The 25000-nt window shown below is 41.5% G+C and overlaps 1 protein-coding gene across 1 annotated transcript in view; it reads left to right on the plus strand.

Moving 5' to 3' along the window:
* The window catches only part of LOC106611503 (mediator of RNA polymerase II transcription subunit 12), a 104246-nt gene that overhangs the window by 35044 nt on the left and 44202 nt on the right, over window positions 1–25000 (plus strand). The window contains exons 23-26 of the mRNA XM_014211769.3: window positions 3034–3154; window positions 14799–14909; window positions 15030–15143; window positions 18906–19069. Coding sequence (XP_014067244.1) covers window positions 3034–3154; window positions 14799–14909; window positions 15030–15143; window positions 18906–19069 — 510 coding nt within the window. The remainder of the gene's footprint in view (window positions 1–3033; window positions 3155–14798; window positions 14910–15029; window positions 15144–18905; window positions 19070–25000) is intronic.

The following is a 25000-nucleotide window of genomic DNA, read 5'->3' on the forward strand; positions in this document are numbered from 1 at the left end:
CAGGCTGTGTAAGGGCCATTTGACCAAGAAGGAGAGTGATGGAGTACTGCATCAGATGACCTGGCCTCCACAATCCCCCGACCTCAACCAAATTGAGATGGTTTGGAATGAGTCGGACCGCAGAGTGAAGAAAAAGCAGCCAATAAGTGCTTAGCATATGTGGGAACTCCTTCAAGACTTTTGGAAAAGGGTTCCAGGTGTGAAGCTGGTTGAGAGAATGCCAAGAGTGTGCAAAGTTGTCATCAAGGCAAAGGGTGGCTATTTGAAGAATCTGAAATATATTTTGATTTGCTTAACACTTTTTTGGTTACTACATGATTCCATATGTTATTTTATAGTTTTGATGTCTTCACAATTATTCTACAATATAGAAAATAGTAAAAATAACAACCCTTGAATGAGTAGGTGTTCTGAAACTTTTGACCGGTAGTGTATTTATTTTATAATTATATCCAGAATAATTAATAGGAATAGCGTTGGGTGTTGCATCATAGTCTATCATATATAAATGACTGTCCAATCCAAGCCACTAAAACATGAACCCATGACCTTGATGCTTTCTCTGTTAAATCTAATGAGACCCTGCTGTAAAGCAAGCCCACAACAACAGATGATCAACATCAATTCAATAGAGATATTAGATCCAATGTGGATCCAGGCACAACTGTCTTCACCAGCGTGAGGAATGAGAAAGAAATGATATTCTGGACATTCCTCGCAAACACCTTTTATCCAGCACTTGGGCTATTGCGTTGCATGCGCTATCACAACAGCTGTTCATCACTTGACTCTCAATTATAAAAATTCCTTCCTGGATCGTATGATGATGATGTGTGAAAATATCATGGCATAACTAATCAGACACCAAATGCGCATCCAACAAGTATTATGCATAATTATTGAAGAACCACGTTAATGACAGTATCGATTTAGGTTTTAAGTATCAAGGTGACTCTTTCAGTTAGAAGCATTAGATTTTGCAATCGCATACTCAGCACATTTTGCATTTGTGTGCCCATAAGGCAGGGTTTCCCCAAACACTGTACTCGGGACCCCGGATTTACGTTTAGATTTTTGCCCTAGCACGACACAGCTGATTCAAATAATCAACTAATCATCAAGCTTTGACCTTGGAGTCCCGAGGAACGAGTTTGGGAAATGCTGACATAAGGAGACGACAAATGTTAAGTGTGGCTCAGTTGGTAGAGCATAGTGTTTGCAACGCCAGGTTTGTGGGTTCGATTCCCACGGGGGGACCAGTACGGGAGAAACAAAAATGTATGAAATGTATGCATTCACTACTCGAAGTCCCTCTGGATAAGAGCGTCTGCTAAATGACTAAAATGTAAAATGTAAATGTAGTTACGCTGAATTTCTTAAATCTCTATACAAAAATTTGACAGAAAGCTAGATCCAGGATTCTTAAAGGGTTCAAGTTCAATGTCTAATTTAACTAATTAATGCTTAAAACATGATATCACAGCAACTTACTCTGCCATAAATGCAAGGACAGAAAAGTAATGTATTATGTGACACGATTTTAAACAAATCTGTCAAGACACCAACCATGAGAAAGGGTTATTAAACATGAGTTAATTTACCTATGAATTTTATTGCATTCGGAAAGTATTCAGACCCCTTGATTTTTTTTTTTTTTACACATTTTGTTACGTTACAGCCTTATTCTAAAATGGATTAATTCAAATCCTCAATCTACACACAGTACCCCATAATGACAAAGCAAAAACAGTTAAAAATTAAGTATAAACATACCTTATTCAGACCATTTGCTATGAAACTCGAAATTGAGCTCGGGTGCATCCTGTTTCCATTGATCTTTCAATTGATTGGACATGATTTGGAAAGACACACACCTGTCTATATAAGGTCCCACAGTTGACACTGCATGTCAGAGCAAAAACCAAGCCATGAGGTTAAAGGAATTGTCCACACAGCTCCGAGACAGGATTGTTTCGAGGCACAGATCTGGGAAGGGTACCAAAACATTTCTGCAGCATTGAAAATCCCCAAGAACACAGTGGCCTTCATCATACGGCGAAGCATGGTATTGGCAGCATCATGCTGTGGGGATGTTTTTCAGCGGCAGGGACTGGGAGACTAGTCAGGATCGAGGGAAAGATGAACTGCGCAAAGTACAGAGATCCTTGATGAAAACTTTATAGAACATTTCAGGAGAGACCTGAAAATAGCTGTGCAGCGACGCCCATCCAACCAGACAGAGCATGAGAGGATCTGCAGAGAAGAATGGGAGAAACTCCCCAAATACAAGTGTGCCAAGCTTGTAGCGTCATACCCAAGAGGACTTAATCACTGCCAAAGGTCCTTCAACAAAGTCTGAATACTGATGTAAATGTGAGATTTCAGGTTTTCATTTTTTTATGCAGTTGTTAACATTCCTAAAAAAACTGTTTTTGCTTTATTAAGGGATATTGTGTATAGATGGAGGGGGGGGAAAACAAATATACATTTTAGAATTAGGCTGTAATTTAACAAAGTGTGGGAAAACTCAAGGTCTGAATACTTTCCGATAGCTGCGTTGTAGCTATATCTTAATGTAATTACTTGAAAAATTTTGGCAGATTATTAGCAATGACTTATCACCAGATGTAATAAGTTGTCCAGCATAGGACATTCTCACTAGTACCCTAGTTTATAAAAAACCCATGTACGTAACCCTTGTTGTCCTCTGGTGCTCTCCTTGGCTGCTTAGTCATCGTGGTGCTCGAAGCGTGAGAAAAAGGTGTTTAGCTTGTCCGGTAGGGCAGCATTGGTGTCCGCGACATGACTGGCTTTGTTTTTGTAATCTGTGATCGTTAGGGGAGCCCCTGCTACATGCACCTCGTGTCCGACCCGCTGAATGCTCCTCCGGCTCTGAGGCACGATTAGAGTGGAACACACACAGTAACATTCCAGCATCTCTTTCTCTGTACACCAATACGTGTTGAGTAATTAGCAGTCAACTTCAAATTTGAACATTTCCTTCTCTGTTTCCTTCTCTCTGTTCTGTCTCAGGTCAGCGATCTCTCCTTCCATGACTCCCTGGCCACCTTCGTAGCCATCCTCATTGCCCGTCAGTGTCTTCTCCTGGAGGACCTGGTCCGCTGCGTAGCCATCCCTTCCCTCCTCAACGCTGGTAAGAGCCCGTCTCTCACCCCCAGACCCAATGCCAGGGTCCTGTTCATGAGGCACCAAACGAAAGAAAACCGTGTAATAGGGATGGACTGACTACCTGTACTCGGTCTAATAAGGAACGTTCATTTTCGTTTTCCGTTGCTAAATGTTTTGAAGCGTTTTTGTTGAATGCCCTAAGGAACACCACCCAGGCCTTACTCTTAGATTCTTAGATCCCAGTCTCCTATTTCATCTAGTCTAAACTCTCTGCCATCTCGGTATAAATGAGTTTACAGTACACAGAGGCCCTGTCTGCCTGCCTCTCTAGGCTTTGAAGATACTCCCATCCCCATAATGCATAACTTTTGTATTTTCTGTCTGAGCAGGAGGTAAGCGCCACAGTGTGTTTGGTTCCACTCTGCACAGTGTGTGTGTCTGTCTGTGGTGGCCAATCAAAGCTGCCTCTCACTCAGAGGACAAGGCCTCATTCAGCCTGTTTTCAAAGTCCCCTGTGAAGTTGTCAAAACATGGTACAAACATTATTGGGCACAGACAACAGCACAAAGGGCAAGAAGGTAGAGACAACAATGCATCACACAAAGCAGCCGCAACTGTCAGTAAGAGTGTCCATGATTGAGTCTTTGAATGAAGAGATTGAGATAAAACTGTCCAGTTTGAGTGTTTGTTGCAGCTTGTTCCAGTCGCTAGCTGCAGCGAACTGAAAAGAGGAGCGATCCAGGGATGTGTGTGCTTTGGGGACCTTTTAACAGAATGTGACTGGCAGAACGGGTGTTGTATGTGGAGGATGAGGGCGGGAGTGAGGGGGGAGTGAGGCCTAAGAGGGTTTTATAAATAAGCATAAACCAGTGGGTCTTGCGACAGGTATACAGGGATGACCAGTTTACAGAGGAGTATAGAGTGCAGTGATGTGTCCTATAAGGAGCATTGGTGGCAATTCTGATGGCCAAATGGTAAAGAACATCTAGCCGCTCGAGAGCACCCTTACCTGCCGATCTATAAATTGTCTCCATAATCTAGCAAGGGTAGGATGGTCATTTGAATCAGGGTTAGTTTGTCAGCTGGGGTGAAAGAGGAACGATTACGATAGAGGAAACCAAGCCTAGATTTAACTTTAGCTTGCAGCTTTGATATGTGCTGAGAGAAGGACAGTGCACCATCTAGCCGTACTCCCAAGTACTTGTATGAGGTGACTACCTCAAGCTCTAAACCCTCAGAGGTAGTAATAACATCTGTGGGAGGAGGGGCATTCTTCTTACCAAACCACATTATCCTTTGTTTGGGAGGTGTTCAGAACAAGGTTAAGGGTAGAGAAAGCTTGTTGGACACTAAGAAAGCTTTGTTGTAGTGCAATAACACAAAATTGGTGGAGGGGCCAGCTGAGTATAGGACTGTCTAGGTCGATTTGTTCTCTGGTCTGGGTCTGATTGTTCTTGGGTCCATTCAGGGTCTGTGTCCCCATCCGGATCCAACCTTTTGGTCTCCCCCCATAAAACTGCGGACCACCAAGGACCCTGGAACACCACACCAACCCAATTGTTTTTATTTATTTATTTATTTATATTTATATAATATATATATATATATATATATATATATATATATATATATATATATATATATTCTAAAACAAACATACTGCTCTGGTTAATGCTGCCCCAGCCAACCTCAGCAACCAGTGCGCACAGGAAGCTACCTTTTTTAAGCATAACAATTATTTAAAGAAGAGGACAGAAGGGACTGATGACAGGAGCAACAGGACAACACTAAATAAACAGTGGCAGATCACGTGGGCGACACGCATATGTCACAACATTCGGGGACAATGCGCATTAGAACGCGTGTCCACCAGTATCTGCATAAACTACTACGTCGTCCAGATAAACAGCACACCCGACGAGACTGGAGACAGTCCTATTCATAAGGCGCTGAAAAGTAGCAGGTGTGTTACGCAGGCCAAAACTCATAACCGAATAAGAGTACAGACGGGAGGGTGTAATAAAGGCAGAGATTGTGTGTCCTATGCATCAGTGGCACCTGCCAATAGCCCTTTAACAGGTAAAACTAGCTCACTAACTTCGCTGCTCCAACCTGATCAACGCAGTCCTCCATCCGTGGAAATGAATGTGGCTTTGTGACACTGTTTACCTTACGGTAGTCCGTACAAAATCTTTGTCCCATCTGGTTTACTGACCAAGATACAGGGAAAAGCCCAGCTTGAGAGAGGCTCTGCAATATCATTATCCAGTTTGTACCTGATCTCAACATCCAGACAACTATGTTTCTCTGACGAAACTCTGTAGAACCGCTGACGGATGGGGTCCGCATCAATATCGTGTTCTATTTTTAGTTTGTATGTGTAGGGGTATCAGAAAACAAAACTGGAAAACTCTGAATCAGACTGACCAACTCATCTCGCCTATCAGCATGTAGATGAGCAAGAAGGCTATCCAAAACATCCAGTGACCTGAACTTTTCAATCTACCCTGCAGTATGCAATCGTCGGGACCAGGGACGACATCCTCACCATGCAAAGACATAGCATGACAAAAAGAAGAACCCAGCGATGTAACCGTACTGGCCAAAATAATAGGATTTAACATCCTCTGTGGACTCCCACTGTTCAGCCTCAGAAGAAAGTACGTAATAGGGTTTTAGCAGATTTGCATGGCACAGTTGGTGCGCTTTCCTCCGTTCCAGAGTAGCAACTATACAGTTTTGCTCAGTGCACTGGCGCACAGCCGTATATGGACCTTGAAACTTGGCTTGAAAAGGAGAACCAACAATTGTCAGCAGAGCAAGAATCTGGTCACTTGAACTAAAGTGACGAGGCTCAGCTCGCCGATCAAATATTCCTTTAGCCATCTCACCAGTGGCGTACAGGTCGTCGCCAGAAATCACACACATAAGATGACAGGGACTGAGGTGGCTTGGGAGACTTCCTGTCATCCTGGAGCACTGCTAGAATCCCACGCGCACTATGTCCGAACATTAGGTCATTTGGACCTAATGTGCTCTCCTGTGAAAGCTCCCTGGCGGCTAACAGTAACCATGGCAACCCCCTCCTCCCAATCCTTATCCATCTCCGTACAATAAGCTCACAACAAAGACTTAAGTGTTTGATGGAAATGTTACAGCGCTCCTTGACTCTGTGCGTGATAGGCGTTAGTCAATTTGTGTTTAATATGGAGCTGTTGGAGAACCTGACCAAACAGATTGGAGGTGAAATTCGAACCTTGGTCAGTCTGAATAACCTTACGGATTCCAAACGGCAAGAAACTGAGTCAAAGCTTTTAGCACGAACTTAGTCGTGATAGAACGTAGAGGATAGGCAGCAGGAAACCTAGTGGTCTAACACAGTGAACAGGTAACTACTACCATTCTTGGAGCGAGGCTGAGGGCCAACACAGTCAACAATCAGATACTCAAAAGGCTGGCTGACTACGGGAATAGGAAACAGTGGTACCGGCTTAAAAGCTTGATTAGGTTTACCTGTTAATTGACAGATGTGACAGGTTTTGATGAACGCAGAAACATCCCTCTTTATCCTAGGCCAAAAGAAATGTCTCAGTATGCGATTTTAAGTTTTCCTCATGCCCAGATGTCCAGCAAGATCATCGGGGGATGTTTAACACCAACTCACAAAACTTAACTTAACTAGTACAAAAACCTGACTAATAACCTCCCCCACAGAAAAACGACTGGGGCACCCATTTTCTCATCAGGACATCATCCTGGAGAAAATAGCCATGGGCAACATCTCCCAACTATTGCACAGGCACAATTTGCACAGGCCACTTCTAATGTGGGGTCAGCCCACTGCTCCTTGATTAGATCGGAGCGGGTCACGGATAACAGGGAAAGTAGTCACGGGTTTGTTTGTAACATTATCGTTAGCCAGCGCAGTGACCAGATCGCCAAGGCTCATGGAATGCGTCACCGCGCACGCAGGGAACACCTCTGGAAAACTCTGCGCGGTCTCATCGGGAATCCCTACAAACAACGGCTTAGCGGAAACCACTAAAGGTGGAGACACGACAGGCCCTACACGCTCACCAGCCAAGTTATTCCCAACGATAACATCGATACCTTCAACAGCCAACAAAGGACGCACCCCTATAACAAACTCGCCTTTCACTAGTTCAGAATCCACCATCAGCTTATGCAATGGAACTGATAATGTTCAACCCGATTTCTCCTAATTAAAACACTATTCCCCGAATCAGACTCAAATAAAATTTTATTTGTCACATACACATGGTTAGCAGATGTTCATGCGAGTGTAGCGAAATTCTTGTGCTTCTAGTTCCGACCATGCAGTAATATCTAACAAGTAATCTAACCTAACAATTTCACAACTACCTTATACACACACAAGTGTAAAGGAATGAATAAGAATATGTACATAAAAATATATGAATGAGCGATGGCCGAACGGCATAGGCAAGATGCAGTAGATGGTATAGAGTACAGTATATACATATGAGATGAGTAACGTAGGGTATGTAAACATTATATAAAGTGGCATTGTTTAAAGTGGCTAGTGATACATTTATTACATCAATTTTTTCATTATTAAAGTGGCTAGAGAGGAGTTAGTATGTTGGCAGCAGCCACTCAATGTTAGTGATGGCTGTTTAACAGTCTGATGGCCTTGATAGAAGCTGTTTTTCAGTCTCTCGGTCCCCGCTTTGATGCACCTGTACTTTTGGCATTCTGCCAGACCCCTGATTCAAACACCTCTTATTCTCTCCCCCTTCACAGTAGAAGCCTGAAACAACGTTCTAAAGACTGTTGACATCTAGTGGAAGCCTTAGGAAGTGCAATATGACCCCATAGACACTGTGTATTGGATAGGCAATCACTTGAAAACTACAAACCTCAGATTTCCCACTTCCTGGTTGGATTTCTTCTCAGGTTTTTGCCTGCCATATGAGTTCTGTTATACTCAAAGACATCATTAAAACAGATTTAGAAACTTCAGAGTTTTCTATCCAAATCTACTAATTATATGCATATTCTAACTTTTGGGCCTGAGTGGCAGGCAGTTTACTCTGGGCACTTTATTCATCCAAACTACTCAATACTGCCCCCAGATCCCAAAGAAGTTAAATGCTGAGCTGTAGTCAATGAACAGCATTCTTACATAGGTATTCTTCTTGTCCAGATGGGTTAGGGCAGTGTGATTGCGATTGCGTCATCTGTGGACCTATTGGGGCGGTAAGCAAATTGGATGGGTCTGGGGTGTCAGGTAGGTTGGAGGTGATATGGTCCTTGACTAGTCTCTCAAAGCACTCCATGATGACCGAAGTGAGTGCTACGGGGCGATAGTCATTTAGCTCAGTTACCATTGTTCCTGTTCCCAAGAAAGCTAAGGTAACTGAGCTAAATGACTATCACTCCGTAGCACTCACTTCCGTCATCATGAAGTGCTTTGAGCGACTAGTCAATGACCATATCGCCTCCACTCAGCAGAGAAGGGTAACACAGACTCTAACACAAACAACTCAAAGGCACCGGTGTCCCTCAGGATCTTCACTGGCACTGGGTCGTTACTTCCTAACAGAGACACAAAACCCTCTCATGAAAGGTAAATAATCTGGGTCAATTGGGACTTCCACATGCACCTGGGCATGAGATGGACTGACAGGAGTGAACGGATGTGGGACAGGTGATGCTAACGCCGTAGGCTTAGGTTTAAAGTTAGCGCAAGTACTGCATTTACCCTTAGCCCTGAGAACAGGACATTCGTTTTTCCGGTGACCTGAACACTGACAGTAGTGACACTCTTGACTGCAGTCAGCTTTACCATGGGAACCAGGCTCAACCCTAGATGAATGAAGCTCTCCCCGTAAACCAGAGTGTCTCGGTGGGCGAGACCCAAGTCTCTCCGGACGCCCCCACTCACTCTGAATACGGGACTCTGCAATGCTACTTTTGAACTTTTTAAAGTTCTAAATTGTTGGCGGTTATCCTCAGTAAGCAATTCGTAAATCTGTAAAACAGCCATTATAACCTTAGCATAGCTGACACTGTCAGCTACACAAAGAGCTGAATATGCTTCCTGCGCTTGTGGCGGATGAATCAGAATTAGTTGGGTAACATAGATAATTAAGATGTTTTATTTGTATAATATGCTTATGTGAGATACTTGTCATTAGGATGGCGTGCCCTTTGGACTCTGGTGTTGACAGTTGTACTTTTCCCTTAGCTAGGGCTCAGTCACTTGGGGCCCAGAGAGGGGAGAAGTCAGAATGAAACATTGTCTTCATATGTAAATGTGTCTTTACCTATTCTTAAACCATGTGAAGGGATGGCGTGATTAATGGGGAACCAATTACTTGTCTCAACAATGTCTGTGCGCAAGTCACTCCAGTCATTTCTATGTTGTGGGGAGGTGTATGGCAGTGTCTGGGACCATTGTATGTCCTCTCTCTAGATCTTGCACTTATCCTGGGATAGTGTATGTCCTAGAGGCTCACTCCCCTCAATGAGCTTGTCCAGGAGTGGGGTCAAGAGGGGGTTTGCTTGAGATGGGAGTATCTAGAGTTGACAATTGATATATGCCATTGGATGAGTTGGTGGATGAGTTGGTGTTTTTGTACTATGAAGTACCAGGAACGAGATTAGAAACCTCGTCAAGGGGACCAAACTGAACGATAATTTATAGCTAATGCTATCTGGCTGTGGATACTCCTCTCTCAAGTAACAGTCTTTCTTTGTGAACCGTTCCTAACTATCTGCGGTTTGTCATGTCAAAGGGTGGTGGATCTTTGCTATAAAGATCTCAGTAGTCATTGTGTTGACACTCAATGGTTCATTAGAAATGGTGAATCGTTGAAAGTCAAGTGCGAATGCAAAGCTCTTAATTAAAGATGTAGTTTAAGTATAACTCTGACTGGTGTGTGAAGTTTGTCTCTCCTCATTTGGTAATACAGAAATTAGCAACCACACACTTTACCAGTTAACACACTGCAACATTAAAGTGCGATCAGAATCAGGCTAACTCTTAGTGTCAGCAACTCACTCAAACAATGAAAATAACATCTGGGTCCTTTTCATTAAAAAAAAAGTTTCCAACAGTATAAAATATGTCCGGGGCATGACCGAGAGAGGAGCGACCCCTAGGTAAATCAGGGTCACCTTCCCTAAGCAAACCCTCCACCGACAGCTTACCATCCCTAACCAAGTCTAGCCGTGCTTGTTGCAGCTTGATTTTAGCACGCTCCTGTTTAAATTCCAATTCCTTATCATGCTTAACACGATCATGCTCTAGCTGTAACAGAAGCAGTTCTTTCTGCTGTTCAAAAGAAAGACTACTAGAGCTAACAGAGTGAAATGGGAAGACAGCTGGGGAGGTGGCGAGTCCTCGACATAGGCTGCCCCAGTGGTAACTATGCATACACCACTCTACATCAGATTGGCCTTCAGTATCAACCTAACAATTTTGGGGGGGTTTATCACTAATTTCAACCTGGTAGTGCTTAGCGATCTTCAACAGCTGTTTAGTACATACACTACCGTTCAAAGGTTTGGGGTCACTTAGAAATGTCCTTGTTTTTGAAAGAAAAGCATATTTTTTTTGTCCATTTAAAATAACATCAAATTGATCAGAAATACAGTGTAGACATTGTTAACCTGTTGGGTCTAGGGGGCAGCATTTGCACGTCTGGATAAAAAAAATGTACCCGATTTAATCTGGTTACTAATCCTACCCAGTAACTAGAATATGCATATACTTATTATATATGGATAGAAAACACTCTAAAGTTTCCAAAACTGTTTGAATGGTGTCTGTGAGTATAACAGAACTCATTTGGCAGGCAAAACCCTGAGACATTTTCTGACAGGAAGTGGATACCTGATGTGTTGTATTGACTTTAAACCTATCCCATTGAAAAACACAGGGGTTTAGGAATATTTTGGCACTTCCTATTGCTTCCACTAGATGTCACCAGCCTTTACAAAGTGTTTTGAGTCTTCTGGAGGGAGATCTGACCGAACAAGAGCCATGGAACGATGATGTCCCATTAGACACCTGGCGCGCTACTTCATGTTGGGTACCCTCGTTCCAATACGTTATGAAAGAGTATGCATTCGTCCACCTTGAATATTATTCATGTTCTGGTTAAAAAAGGCCCTAATGATTTATGCTATACAACGTTTGACATGTTTGAACGAACGGAAATATATTTTTTCCCCTCGTTCATGACGAGAAGTCCGGCTGGCTTACATCATGTGCTAACGAGACGGAGATTTTTGGACATAAATGATGAGCTTTTTTGAACAAAACTACATTCGTTATGGACCTGTGATACCTGGAAGTGACATCTGATGAAGAGAATCAAAGGTAATGGATTATTTACATAGTATTTTCGATTTTAGATCTCCCCAACATGACGTCTAGTCTGTATCGCAACGCGTATATTTCTGGGCGCAGTGCTCAGATTATTGCAAAGTGTGATTTCCCAGTAAGGTTATTTTTAAATCTGGCAAGTTGATTGCGTTCAAGAGATGTAAATCTATAATTCTTTAAATGACAATATAATATTTTAACAATGTTTTCTAATTTTAATTATTTAATTTGTGACGCTGACTTGACTGCCGGTTATTGGAGGGAAACGATTTCCTCAACATCAATGCCGTAGTAAAACGCTGTTTTTGGATATAAAAATGAACTTGATAGAACTAAAAATGCATGCATTGTCTAACATAATGTCCTAGGAGTGTCATCTGATGGAGATTGTAAAAGGTTAGTGCATCATTTTAGCTGGTTTTATGGTTTTGGTGACCCTGTCTTTGACTTGACAAAACATTACACACAACTCTTGTAAATGTACTGTCCTAACATACTCTAAATTTATGCTTTCGCCGTAAAACCTTTTTGAAATCGTAAAACGTGGTTAGATTAAGGAGATGTTTATCTTTCAAATGGTGTAACATAGTTGTATTTTTGAAAAATTTGAATTTTGACATTTATTTGGATTCAAATTTGCCGCTCTTGAAATGCACCTGCTGTTGATGGAGTGCACCACGGGTGGCACGCTAGCGTCCCACCTAGCCCCAAGAGGTTAATGTTGTAAATGACTATTGTACCTGGAAACGGCAGATTTCTTTTCAAAATGAAATATCTACATAGGAGTACAGAGGCCCATTGTCAGCAACCGTCACTCCTGTGTTCCAATGGCACGTTGTTAGCTAATCCAAGTTTATAATTTTTAAAGGCTAATTGATCATTAGAAAACCCTTTTGCAATTATGTTAGCACAGCTGAAAACTGTTGTCCTGATTTAAGAAGCAATAAAACTGGCCTTTTTTTAGACTAGTTGAGTATCTGGAGCATCATAATTTTTGGGTTCGATTACAGGCTCAAAATGGCCAGAAACAAAGAACTTTCTTCTGAAACTCGTCAGTCTATTCTTGTTCTGAGAAATGAAGGCTATTCGATGTGAGCAATTGCCAAGAAACTGAAGATCTCGTACAACACTGTGTACTACTCCCTTCACAGAACAGCGCAAACTGGCTCTAACCAGAATAGAAAGAGGAGTGGGAGGCCCCATTGCAGAACTGAGCAAGAGGACAATACTTTAGTGTCTAGTTTGAGAAACAGACACCTCACAAGTCCTCAACTGGTAGCCGCTAAACACCAGTCTCAAAGTCAACAGTGAAGAGGCGACTCCGGGATGCGAACCGGCTGGCAGCCTTTAACCTCTTGACGTTACCCTAGGATAGGGGGCGCCACAGCGCATTTTGGAAAAAATTTGTGCCCATTTTCAACGGCCTACTAATCAGACTCAGAAGCTAGGATATGCATATCATTAATACCTGTGGATAGAAAACACCCTAAAGTTTCTAAAACTGTTTGAATGGTGTCTGTGAGTATAACAGAACTCATATGGCAGTCAAAACCCCGAGACCGATTGAACCAGGAAGTGGAATTCTGAATTGTGGACTCAACTTCACGTCGTCGCCTATAATTCACACCATGAGATATCGTTTATTGAGCACTTCCTATTGCTTCCACAAGATGTCACCAGTCTTTACAAAGTGTTCTGATCCTTCTACTGTCGAAACTCAGTGAATGAGACGCGTTGGAAATTGGTCACAGCGGGAGGGCCATCACCATTATGACGCCGGCGGCCCTGTCTACCCCCACCTTTGGAAACGTTTTGAAACACATTGAAATCGTCCCCCTCGAATCTTATTGGCTCTCTTGTTGAAACAGGCTCTGAAGATTTATGTTATACAACGTTTGACATGTTTGAACGAACCTAAATGTGAAAAAAAAGTACTATTTCGAAACCACTGTGGGGCGCAAGGCAGATTAGTTGGATATGCCCTTCGGACGCACTAACATCAGCAAGCTAATTGAACATAAAGGATGGACTTTTTCGACCGAAAATACATCTGTTGTGGACCTGGGATTCCTGGAAGTGCTTTCTGATGAAGACAACTAAAGGTAAGGGATTATTGACAATATTATACAACATTAGATGTGAAATGCGATTGTTCCAAGATGGCGCCGAGCTGTATTTACTAGGTCATTTTCTGAGTATCGCATCCCTTTTATCGCTAAGTGTGATTACCCAGTAAAGTTATTTTTAAATCTGGTATGACAGGTGCCTTCAAGAGATATTCATCTATAAATCTTAGAATGACAATATTACATTTTAAAAATGTTTTCGAATAGTAATTCAGTAAAATGTAGCACTGTTTCCCTGGATGCATTTGACGGGAAAATAGTTAGTCAACGTCAGACGCCGATGTAAAATGCTGTTTTCATATACAAATATGAACTTTATTGAACAAAAGAATGCATGCATTGTGTAACATGATGTCCTAGGTGTGTCATCTGATGAAGTTTGTAAAAGGTTAGTGCTGCATTTAGCTGTTTTTTGATTATTTGTGATGCATGTGTTTGGTCGGAAAATGGCTATGTTGCTGCATTTTACGATGGACTCCTCTAACATAATCTAATGATTTGCTTTTCCTGTTAAACCTTTTTGAAATCGGACGACGTGGGTCGATTCAGGAGAGGTGTATCTATAAAACGAAAAAAAATAAATATATATATTTTTTTCTTCTAATTATTACATTTTGTTATGCTAATGGCGATATGATTTTTCGCTGGATTTTGATCCCGCTGACGGGATGAGACGCTGATTAACAAAAGAGGGAGACAATGCGGAGATAAAGAAATAACAAACATATATATTTATTAAATAAAGTAACAATGGTGTGTAGTCAGTAGTGTAAGTGAGTGGATGTGTGCATAGATGGTGATAATGAAGGGTATTGAGAGGTGCAAAAACAAACGAAAAAAGGCCAAAAATGCCACAAAAAAAAAACTGTCTGCATGGAGTCTCTTCAATGTATGGGGGGAAGGTGTACTTATCCCCGTGACACACCCGAGCCCAGGTGTGTCCCATTTCACTGACAACCCTCCCAGCTCCGCCCACGGACATCATATTACGGAAAACAAGAGCAAAGAGAATGAATTTGGCAGATAGAGTGGGAGCGTCGTCACACTTTGCTAGAACAGATTTAATCCCCTTCAGATTAATTGTTGAGGTTGTGTGTGGCTGTCTGTGCGACCGTCTGTATGTGTACCCATCTAACCTACCTCTCTCTGTGTGTGTCTCCTCCCAGCCTGCAGTGAACAGGACTCTGAGCCCGGAGCCCGTCTGACCTGCAGGATTCTGCTGCACCTTTTCAAGACCCCCCAACGCAACCCCTGCCCCCAGGCTGGAGCCAAGTCAGGTACTCACAAAACAAACTAATTCCAACTGTGATCCCACATCTTATATTATTTTAATTGATTATATTAATTAATATATGTTTTTGATTTAATGTAGATGTTAATGATTTTATATTTTGCAGATAACTCTTCTGTTGGGATCCGGTCGTCGTGTGATCGCCACCTTCTGGCTGCCTCGCAGAACAGCATAGTGGTCGGAGCTGTCTTTGCTGTCCTAAAGGCTGTCTTTATGCTGGGTAATACACTCAGTATTATGCTATTATTTTGTCCTTAAAGTTGCGTATGAGTCCAATTTGACAATTGAATGTGAATAGGTTGATGTATTTATAGTTATTAAAGTGGAGCTGACAGCGTTTTAGCAACATGAAATCGTATTAAAATCTTTTTATACATACCCAGGAAGAATGACTTTCACTTTCTCACAAGCGTGCACATAGATATAGTCATTTTCATAAATTCATAGAATGTTTGGGAATGATGTAAAGTAAGGCATTTGTTAAAATTCTATAGCAATATAGAGTGGGAAAGCTCCCATGCATAGACACTGCCGTAAATAAAACTGCCTTGTCCAGGACCGGAGTCTACTCAGACCAGTGCGCCATAGCCAATCAGAGCTACAGTTGGCCTATATGCAAATAAGCCATTTGCCACACGGGCCTGCCATCATTCACTTTGACCTGTGGCTCAGTTGGTAGAGCATGGTGTTTGCAACGCCAGCATGGTGTGTGCAACGCCAGGGTTGTGGGTTCGATTCCCACGGGGGGCCAGTACAAAAAAATGCATGAAATAAAATGTATGAAAATGTATGCGTTCACTACTGTAAGTCGCTCTGGATAAGAGCATCTGCTAAATGACTAAAATGTTAATGTAAAAATGACAGGCAGTAACAACAGCGCGACTTTACATCATTAGAATGCATTCACCAAAATACACCTGAATGGATTTCTGGAAATATGTAAACACCACAGGAGTCCTCTTACATTTGCAAACTTTACAGTCCTATTGATCAAACAACCATGAAAAGGTAGGCTCTTTCTCCCTCAGTTATGCACATCAAAAACGACAAGATCAACAACTAGTGTTAGCCAGAGCAAGATGAGCTCAAATCTAACAAAGGAACATTAGATAAACCCTCTCAAACCTTTTCAGCTAGTTGGCCGTCAAAATTGCACTGATAAACGATGGGGAATAGTTGCCTACTCGTCCTACTGCAGCTTGCCTGCCTGCCCGCTCATTTTATAGATGCCAAAAACATTTGATAGCATATCTCTTAGTTATCTAACTGTCGATAAGTCGTTTAAGTTCAGAATAGCTAACTCGCAAAGCGATTCACATTTCTTGTTAGCTAACCATCTCTAGCTGTACCGAAAACGATATGAGGGGGAAAAGTCGGCCACTCACCCACTCCTCCAATGACATGACATCCTCCCAGCAGCTAGCTAGCTAACGTTAGGGTCTGCGTTTTTAACTTGCTAAATAAACAGCTAGCTACATAAATAGATACGCTAAGCCAGGGGTGTCAAACTCAATCAGCGCACAGGCCATATTGAGAGAACTGAATTCGAGGCCAGACATAGACTATTTGTTTTTACATGAAAAATGTGCAATTGCGAACCAAACTGGCCATTGTTTCATTTGAAAAAATATGACCATTTATAATGTCCGATTATGTACGTAGACTGCTGTACAGTGCATTCGGGTTGGATTCAGACCCCTTGACTTTTTCCACATTTCATTTATGTTCCAGCCTTATTCTAAAGTTGATTTGTGGTTTTTTTCTCATCAATCTATACACTATACCCCATAATGACAAATTGAAAACAGGTTTTTAGAAATTGTTGCAAATGTATTAAATATAAAAAACAGAAACCTTACTTCCATTAATCATCCTTGAGATGTTTCTACAACTTGATTGAAGTCCACCTGTTGTAAATTCAATTGATTGAGCATGATTTGGAAAGGCACACTCCTGTCTATATAAGGTCCCACAGCTGACAGTGCATGTCAGAGCAAAAACCAAGCCATGAGGTCGAAGGAGTTGTCCGTAGAGCTCCGAGACAGGATTGTGTCGGCACAGGTCGAACTTTGGCCTGAATGCCAAGCGTCACGTCTGGAGGAAACATGGCACCATCCCTACGGTGAAGCGTGATGGTGGCAGCATCATGCTGGGGGGGGATGTTTTTCAGCGGCAGGGAGTGGGAGACTAGTCAGGATCGAGAGAAAGATGAACAGAGCAAAGTACAGAGAGATCCTTGATGAAAACCTGCTCCACAGCGCTCAGGACCCTAGACATGACAATGACCCTAAGCACTCAGCCAAGACAACGCAGGATGGGCTTCGGGACAAGTTTCAGAATGTCCTTGAGTGGCCCGGACTTGAACCAGATCGAACATCTCTGGAGAGACCTGAAAATAGCTGTGCAGTGATGCTCCTCATCCAACCTGACAGAGCTTGAGTGGATCTGTAGATAAGAATGGGAGAAACTCCCTGAATGCAGGTGTGTCAAGCTTGTATTGTCATACCCAAGAAAACTCAAGGCTGTAATCCCTGCCAAAGGTGCTTTCAAAGTACTGAGTAAAAGGTCTGAATACTTAGAAGTACCAGTCAAAGTTTGGACATCTACTCATTCCAGGGTTTTTCTTTATTTTTACTATTTTCCACATTGTAGAATAATAGTGAAGACATTAAAACTATGAAATGACACTTGGAAGGATGTAGTAACCAAGAAAGTGTTAAACAAATCAAAATATATTTGAGATTCTTCAAAGTAGCCACCCTTTGCCTTGATGACAGCTTTGCACACTCTTGGCATTCTACAATGTAGAAAATAGTCAAAATAAAGAAAAGCCTTGAATGAGTATGTGTTTAAACGTTTGACTGGTACTGTATGTACTGTATGTAAATTAAATATTTCAGTTTTGTATATTTTATACATTTGCACACACAAAAAAAAGGTTTTGCTTTTTCATTATGGGTTCTTATGTGTAGATTGAGAAAAAACAACTATTCAATCAATTTTAGAATAAGGCTGTAACAAAATGCATTGTATATAGCATTTTTAACATATTAAAACGAAATAAGACATAAATATTTCTCCATCCTTTGCTACTATGCTTGCAGATGTTCATAACATTCTGCGACTCAAAATGTATTTAATAACTACAAATAACCAAAATGTAGCTGTAGATTTTACGTTTTTTTTTTGCACTGCATGAATCACCGGTGAGGTTGAATGCAGCATTGCTGTATGGTGCACTCAAAATATATTGTAGTTGAGTAGCCAGCCTAGGCTACTGCTCAAATGTTGCTGTAATTCTCCTTTGCATGGTGTTTTGTTGCAGGTTTATTTTTTTGGTTATTCATTGTCAAGCTTTAAAAACCGAACCCAGACTGTAACATTTTAGTAGCCTAGCTTGGACTGTGGCATGTGTCTGTATATTTTCCCTTCACTGTGCTCTGTAAATGGGGGACACGGAGGCGCAATTTAAGTTGAATTTACCGACGCTATCACTTCAGGCTGTAATTCCATAAAGTAGATGACTCAAATGTTGTTTCATTTATACTTGCATTTGTGTCCTATTTGGCCTGTGGGCCTTGTTTGACACGTGTGCTCGCCTATTAGCCACATTATGACTGACTGTTGTAATTTACAACCTGAAAGCAATAATTTCTTTGGACTAACAAATGTATTGGTGACTGTATTAGTCATGCATTGAACTCCATCCATCTATTCTGCCAACGATGCCTTTCTGTACGTCATGGCATTTTGAGTCAAATAGAACATGTTTTTAAAAACCTCATATAAAGTTGGTTTTCAAGCGTAAACTGGACATTTGATATTTTGTACTGATATTATGATTGTCTGTTTCATATCTGCAAAGTATTTAAAACACTGTCAGTTCCACTTTAAATGTGTCTCTATTACAACTGGTCACCAGTAAGACCACAGAACCTTGAAGTTATACATTTTGTAACATTTTCTATCCATCGCGCTCCAGGCGATGCAGAACTGAAGGGCTCGGGATTCTCTCACCCCGCCGGCCTCGATGAAATTGCCGACGACGACATAGGTTCCAAGAAGTCGGGCGGCCACACAGTCTCTATAGAAACGGCCAGCCTAGAAATTTACGCCAAGTATGTGCTGAAGAGCATCTGCCAACAGGTGAGAATGTGAAAGGAGACATTTCACACCAGGGTCACATTTTTGGGACTTCCATTTCCCTCACACACCAGAAGCTGCATATTTCCTAATGCAAGTCATTTCTAGGTGTGGAGTCCATTTAATTTGTTTAGTTTTATTTCAGTAAATCCAGAAAGTAAACTGAAGTAAAACATTTCCTAATTGAAAACCAACTGTTCGTCCTGAATTGACTGAATTTATTACTCCATTTTGGGTAATGACAATGCACTTGAAGCTCAGTTAGGACCAGGAGTGAATCAGTCTTAGTATTTAGTATTTTATTAGGATCCCCATTAGCTACTGCTAAATCAGCAGCTACTCTACCTGGGGTCCACACAAAAAATAAAACATGACATAATACATAACATTAATAGACAAGTTCATCACAAGGACAGAACTAAAGTACTTTGCAAATAGGCTGACACTTTTCGCTAAATTCCCTGACGTAAAAATAGCAACCTTGTTTCACAAAATTCCCCTGACATTTAGTATTTTATAAGGATCCCCATTAGCTGTTCCAAAAGCAACAGCTACTTTTCCTGGGGTCCAAACAAAACATGAAAAATGACAATACAGAACATTAATAGACAAGAACATCCCAAGGACAGAAAAGGCACACGCAGCCTACATATCAATATCTAGGTCAAACTATCTAGGACAAACTATCTAGGTCAAATATGAGAGAGGCGTTGTGCTGTGAGGTGTTGCTTTATCTGTTTTTTGAAACCAGGTTTGCTGTTTATTTGAGAAATATGAGATGGAACGGAGTTCCATGCAATAATGGCTCTATATGGCACTGTATGCTTTCTTGAATTTGTTTTGGATTAGAGATGAAACGGTATGAACATTTCATATCACGATTATAGTGACCAAGATTATCGCGGTATTGTTAAAATTTCCGTTTGTACTGATACACAAACGGAAATCATTTCACCAAGGTTTATATTGAAAACCAACAAATAAAATTAGCAGCACTATGCACTTTTTGTGTGCATAAACATAAAAATAACGTTAAAGATGGCACCATGTGGCTATGAGAGAAGTTTCTGTAGTGCAGGTTTTAATGAACACAACCTTAATTTAAGTAAGCAAATCAAATGTGCATATGAAAGCAACACAAGTAAAGCAATGTGCATGTAAGAACAATACAACCATATATAAACAAATCCAATGTGCAGGTGTTGACATTAAAATAACAACACACAAAATGTAAACAAATCAAATGGACAGCACTGGATTGTATGGCCGTTCTCTCCTTCATAAAGAAATAAGGTGCTGCTGGCCTAACATCCTGTATGTATGCATCAGAGAGGTGATCTTTCTCAGCAACCCAGCCAGGCCTTTCCCCTCCGATGCTGTGGGGGTGTTGGTGGTGGAGGTGCTGCTGGTGCTTTGTGGTTCTTCCCTGACTTGTCCAGCTGCCAGCTTCAAGGCCTCCTGGACACAGCTGTCAGTGTCAACTTTTGCAGCCTCAGGCTCATCTAAAAAGCTCCTTTTGAAGCTGGGGTCAATGAAACATGCCATGTGCATGACTCTCTTTTGCCTTCTCTGTTTATCTGTTGTTAAGGTCTTCTCTCATTACCCTTTTCATCTCTTTGGTCAGGGATGGCTCCGTATCCTTTTCCACCAGAACATCACCGGTGATGTGGTCCAGGACAGGCTTGATGGCTGACAGTGTCACTCATGTCTCTGAGCAAGTTTACAGATGCACTTGCCTCAGAGGTTTAAGGAGCTGGCACATTTGCTCCATGACACTCATGTCGGCATCTTTGGGCATCAGATGCCATGTTCCTCTTTCTCCAGCCAGTGTCGCACAGACTGGCTGCTGTTGGCTGAGGAAACGCTCAAGCATCTTGTGTGTAGATCCTCATCGGGTCACCACATCATGGATCAGAGCCTTCTGTGGCATGTTGAGGGCAGCTTGCTTTTCTCTCAGTTCTCTCCTTCTCTTCCAGCTCCATGAGAAGCCTTGGACCAGATGACGTTAGGCCTTGACTGCTGTGTCAACTCCGAGCCTTTGAGATGGCCAGGTTCAAATTATGTCCAAAGCACCCAAGCCACAAATCTGGGAACTCTTCAAAAGCCAAGATTATGTTTGTTGCGTTGTCTGTGGTTATGCAGACCAAGTCTTTCTTGTTGACCCCCCCCCCCCCACTCTTCCAGCGTATTCTCAAAAAACTCTGTTGTGAGCCGAGTGATCTTCTGGGAAGAACTGTGTTTCCAGGCAGTTTGATTCCAGTTGCCAGTCTGGGGTGAGGTAATGGTTAGTGAAGCTGATGTAGGGTTGACCACCCCGGCTTTCACTGGTCCAGAGGTCAGTAGTTGCAGCAAACCATGTGCCTTGAGCCAAACTTTTTCACAACATCAGCTTTAACCTGGGTGTACAGGTTTGGGATTTCAGTCTTGGAAAATGTTTGATGGCACTTTTTAGTGAGGCACGGCAACCTTTATCATCCTCAGAAAGCCAGGCCTCTCAACAATTTGAAATGGCATCATGTCCTTTGCAATGTAATACGAAAAGGGCTGCAGTGAGGTCTTGAGCATTTTTTTATGTGGTTGCATAAGCAGCCTGCCTTTTTTAAAATGCTTGCTTGAGTGTCTGTGTCACAACTGTAGATGAGAGACCAGTAGCATCACTGGGTTTGCCCGCTGCATGCCCGCTCTGTAAACAAGGGAATAGCAAATGTATTATTATTATTGGTGTCGTTACGTTATAATTATTATTCACAAACATACACAGTCTCTTCTGTGTTGAATTTGAGTAAATGCAATGACCCCATGCACAATTTACATAAATACAAATGAGTCCTCTTACCGTGAAGCGGGATCAAATTCGACAACATCGGTGAAATCGGAACGAGCCAAATTCAAAATACAAAATCGTAATTAACCTGTTAGGGACAGACGTTCCGCTAGCGGAACGCCTCACCAATATCCAATAGTATAGCGTGGCGCGAAATACAAATACCTCAAATGCAAAAACTTCAATTTCTCAAACATATGAATATTTTACACCATTTTAAAGACAAGACTCTCCTTTATCTAACCACATTGTCCGATTTCAAAAAGGCTTTACAGCGAAAGCAAAACATTAGATTATGTCAGGAGAGTACCCAGCAAAAGAATATTCACACAGCCATTTTCAAAGCAAGCATATATGTCATAAAAACCCAAACCACAGCTAAATGCAGCACTAACCTTTGATCTTCATCAGATGGCACTCCTAGGACATTGTTATACAATACATGCATGTTTTGTTCAATCAAGTTCATATTTATATCAAAAACCAGCTTTTTACATTAGCATGTGATGTTCAGAACTAGCATACCCACCGCAAACTTCCGGTGAATTTACAAAATTACTCACGATAAACGTTGACAAAAAACATAATTATTTTAAGAATTATAGATACAAAACTCCTTTATGCAATCGCGGTGTCAGTTTTTAAAATAGCTTTTCGGTGAAAGCACATTTTGCAATATTCTGACTACATAGCCTGGCCATCATGGCAAGCTAATTTGACACCCACCAAGTTTGGCCCTCACCAAACTCAGATTTACTATAAGAAAAATTGGATTACCTTTGCTGTTCTTCATCAGAATGCACTCCCAGGACTTCTACTTCAACAAATGTTGTTTTGGTTCTAAATAATCCATAGTTATATCCAAATAGCTCCGTTTTGTTCGTGCGTTCAAGTCACTATCCGAAGGGTGATGCGCCGGCGCATTTCATGACCAAAAATGTCTAAATATTCCATTACCGTACTTCGAAGCATGTCAAACGCTGTTTAAAATCAATTTTTATGCGATTTTTCTCGTAAAATAGCGATAATATTCCAACCGGATGATGTTGTGTTCATTCAAACACTGAAAGAAAAACATGGAGTAGTCTCGTGCACGCGCGCTCCAGTGTCATTGTTCTCAGCAGGACCACTCACAAAAACTCCTGCTGTTTTTCGCCCAGAGACTGGAGAGCTCGCATTCCACTTTCTGGCGCCTTCTGAGAGCCAATGAAAGCCTTAGAAAATGTCACATTACAGCAGAGATGCTGTATTTTTGATAGAGATGCCCTAAATAGCAATAAAATAAATAATTTACCTTTGAAGATCTTCCTCTGTTTGCAATCCCAAGGGTCCCAGCTACACAATGAATGGTCGTTTTGTTCGATAAAGCCTTCTTTATATCCCAAAAAGTCAGTTTAGAAGGTGTCATTGAGTTCAGTAATCCACCCGTTCAACATGCAGACAAAGTCCCAGAAGTTACCTGTAAAGTTCGTACAAACAAGTCAAACAACGTTTAAAATTAATCCTCAGGTAGTCTAATATCTAAATATATGATATTTCATACGGAGAATAGTATGTTCAATAGGGAAGGAAAATAACGAAGAGCGCGCCTTCGTTCACGCACGCAATGAGACTACTTTTGCCTTACCTCTCCCCATGGATAAACAACTATTACTTGTTGGTTTTTCAAAAAACAAGCCTGAAACCATGTATAAAGACTGACATCTAGTGGAAGCCATAGGAACTGCAATCTGGGAGGCGGAAGTCATAGATTTCAGTAGCTTCACATTTGAAGTTGATTGGAGCTCAACAAAAAAAAGAAAATCCAGATGGGTTTTCCTCGGGTTTATGCCTGACATATCGGTTCTGTTATACTCAGACATTATTTTAACAGTTTTCGAAACTTAAGAGTTTTTTTTTTATCCAATTCTACCAATTATATGCATATCCTAGCTTTTGGGCCTGAGTAACAGGCAGTTTACTTTGGGCACGTCAGACAGGCGGAAATCCAGGGTACTGCCTCTGACCCAAGAAAGGTTGAGAAGACAGTGATAGTAATTGCAATGAGCCCAACAATGAGCCCAACAATTGACAGGAGTCTTGTATAGGAGTATGTAGTGTTTCTCCTGTTGTAACACTTTTACAACCAAGTCGATGACTGACGGGTTTTAAATTAACAAAATATGTTGGTTGGGTGACTAAACTACATAACGTGTTATCGTGTGCAATGGGCGAATAGAGTCTGCAGACACACGACGCATACAGCAGCAGCAGTTTTTACAAGCGTAGGTAACACTGAAAGCTTCAGTTTACATTATTGACAAGCTATTAGCAAGTTAGACACATAAACCATGACATTTTCCCCCATTTCCGAAGTCCCCACATCATGCATTGAGCTAAAAGTTAGCTTACCTTGCATTCGCTATAAAGTAGTGGGTGGTGGTCATGAAGATGACTCAAGAGATTGCAAGTGTTGCCCCCTTTTGCATGTTCTGCAGACAGGGTGACCATCTTCGATTAAGTTTCCCTCAGCACTCTTGTAAAACCCAAAATATGACCATACTTCAGATTTGGTCCTCTTAGAAGGCTGAAAAATCTCCCGAGCGCCGTCACTGCCTTTCGCCATGTTTTCACACAAAACGACTGTTGCTAACTTTGGTTTATGCTGGACAGTATTTACCGGGAGTTTTTCAAACCGTGGTAATCAAACACAGTTTTATTGCTAATTAAAATTTGTAACGGTAATACTAACTGTCGGGATTTTTACCATGGTTTATCATGAAACCGGTAACCGTTTCATCCCTATTTTGGATTTGGGGACTGTGAAAAGACCCCTGGTGGCATGTCTGGTGTGGTAAGTGTGTGTCAGAGCTGTGTATAAGTTGACTATGCAAACAATTTGGGATTTTCAACACAATGTTTCTTCATAAAAATAAGTGATGCAGTCTCTCCTCAGCTCTTTACACGTTTGACATTAGAGAAGCTTCCATTAAAGAAAACCTTTTTGAGTTCTATTAGATAGATAGCTCTGAATCCACGATATGGCAGAGGTTGAAAAGCCACAACACAAGTTTTCTTCAACATCAGTTTATGGTCAATAATATCAAAGGCTGTACTGAAATCTAACAGTA

This window comes from Salmo salar, chromosome 09 (assembly GCF_965601325.2).
Source record: "Salmo salar chromosome 09, fSalSal1, whole genome shotgun sequence".
NCBI classification, from domain to species: Eukaryota; Metazoa; Chordata; class Actinopteri; order Salmoniformes; family Salmonidae; genus Salmo; species Salmo salar.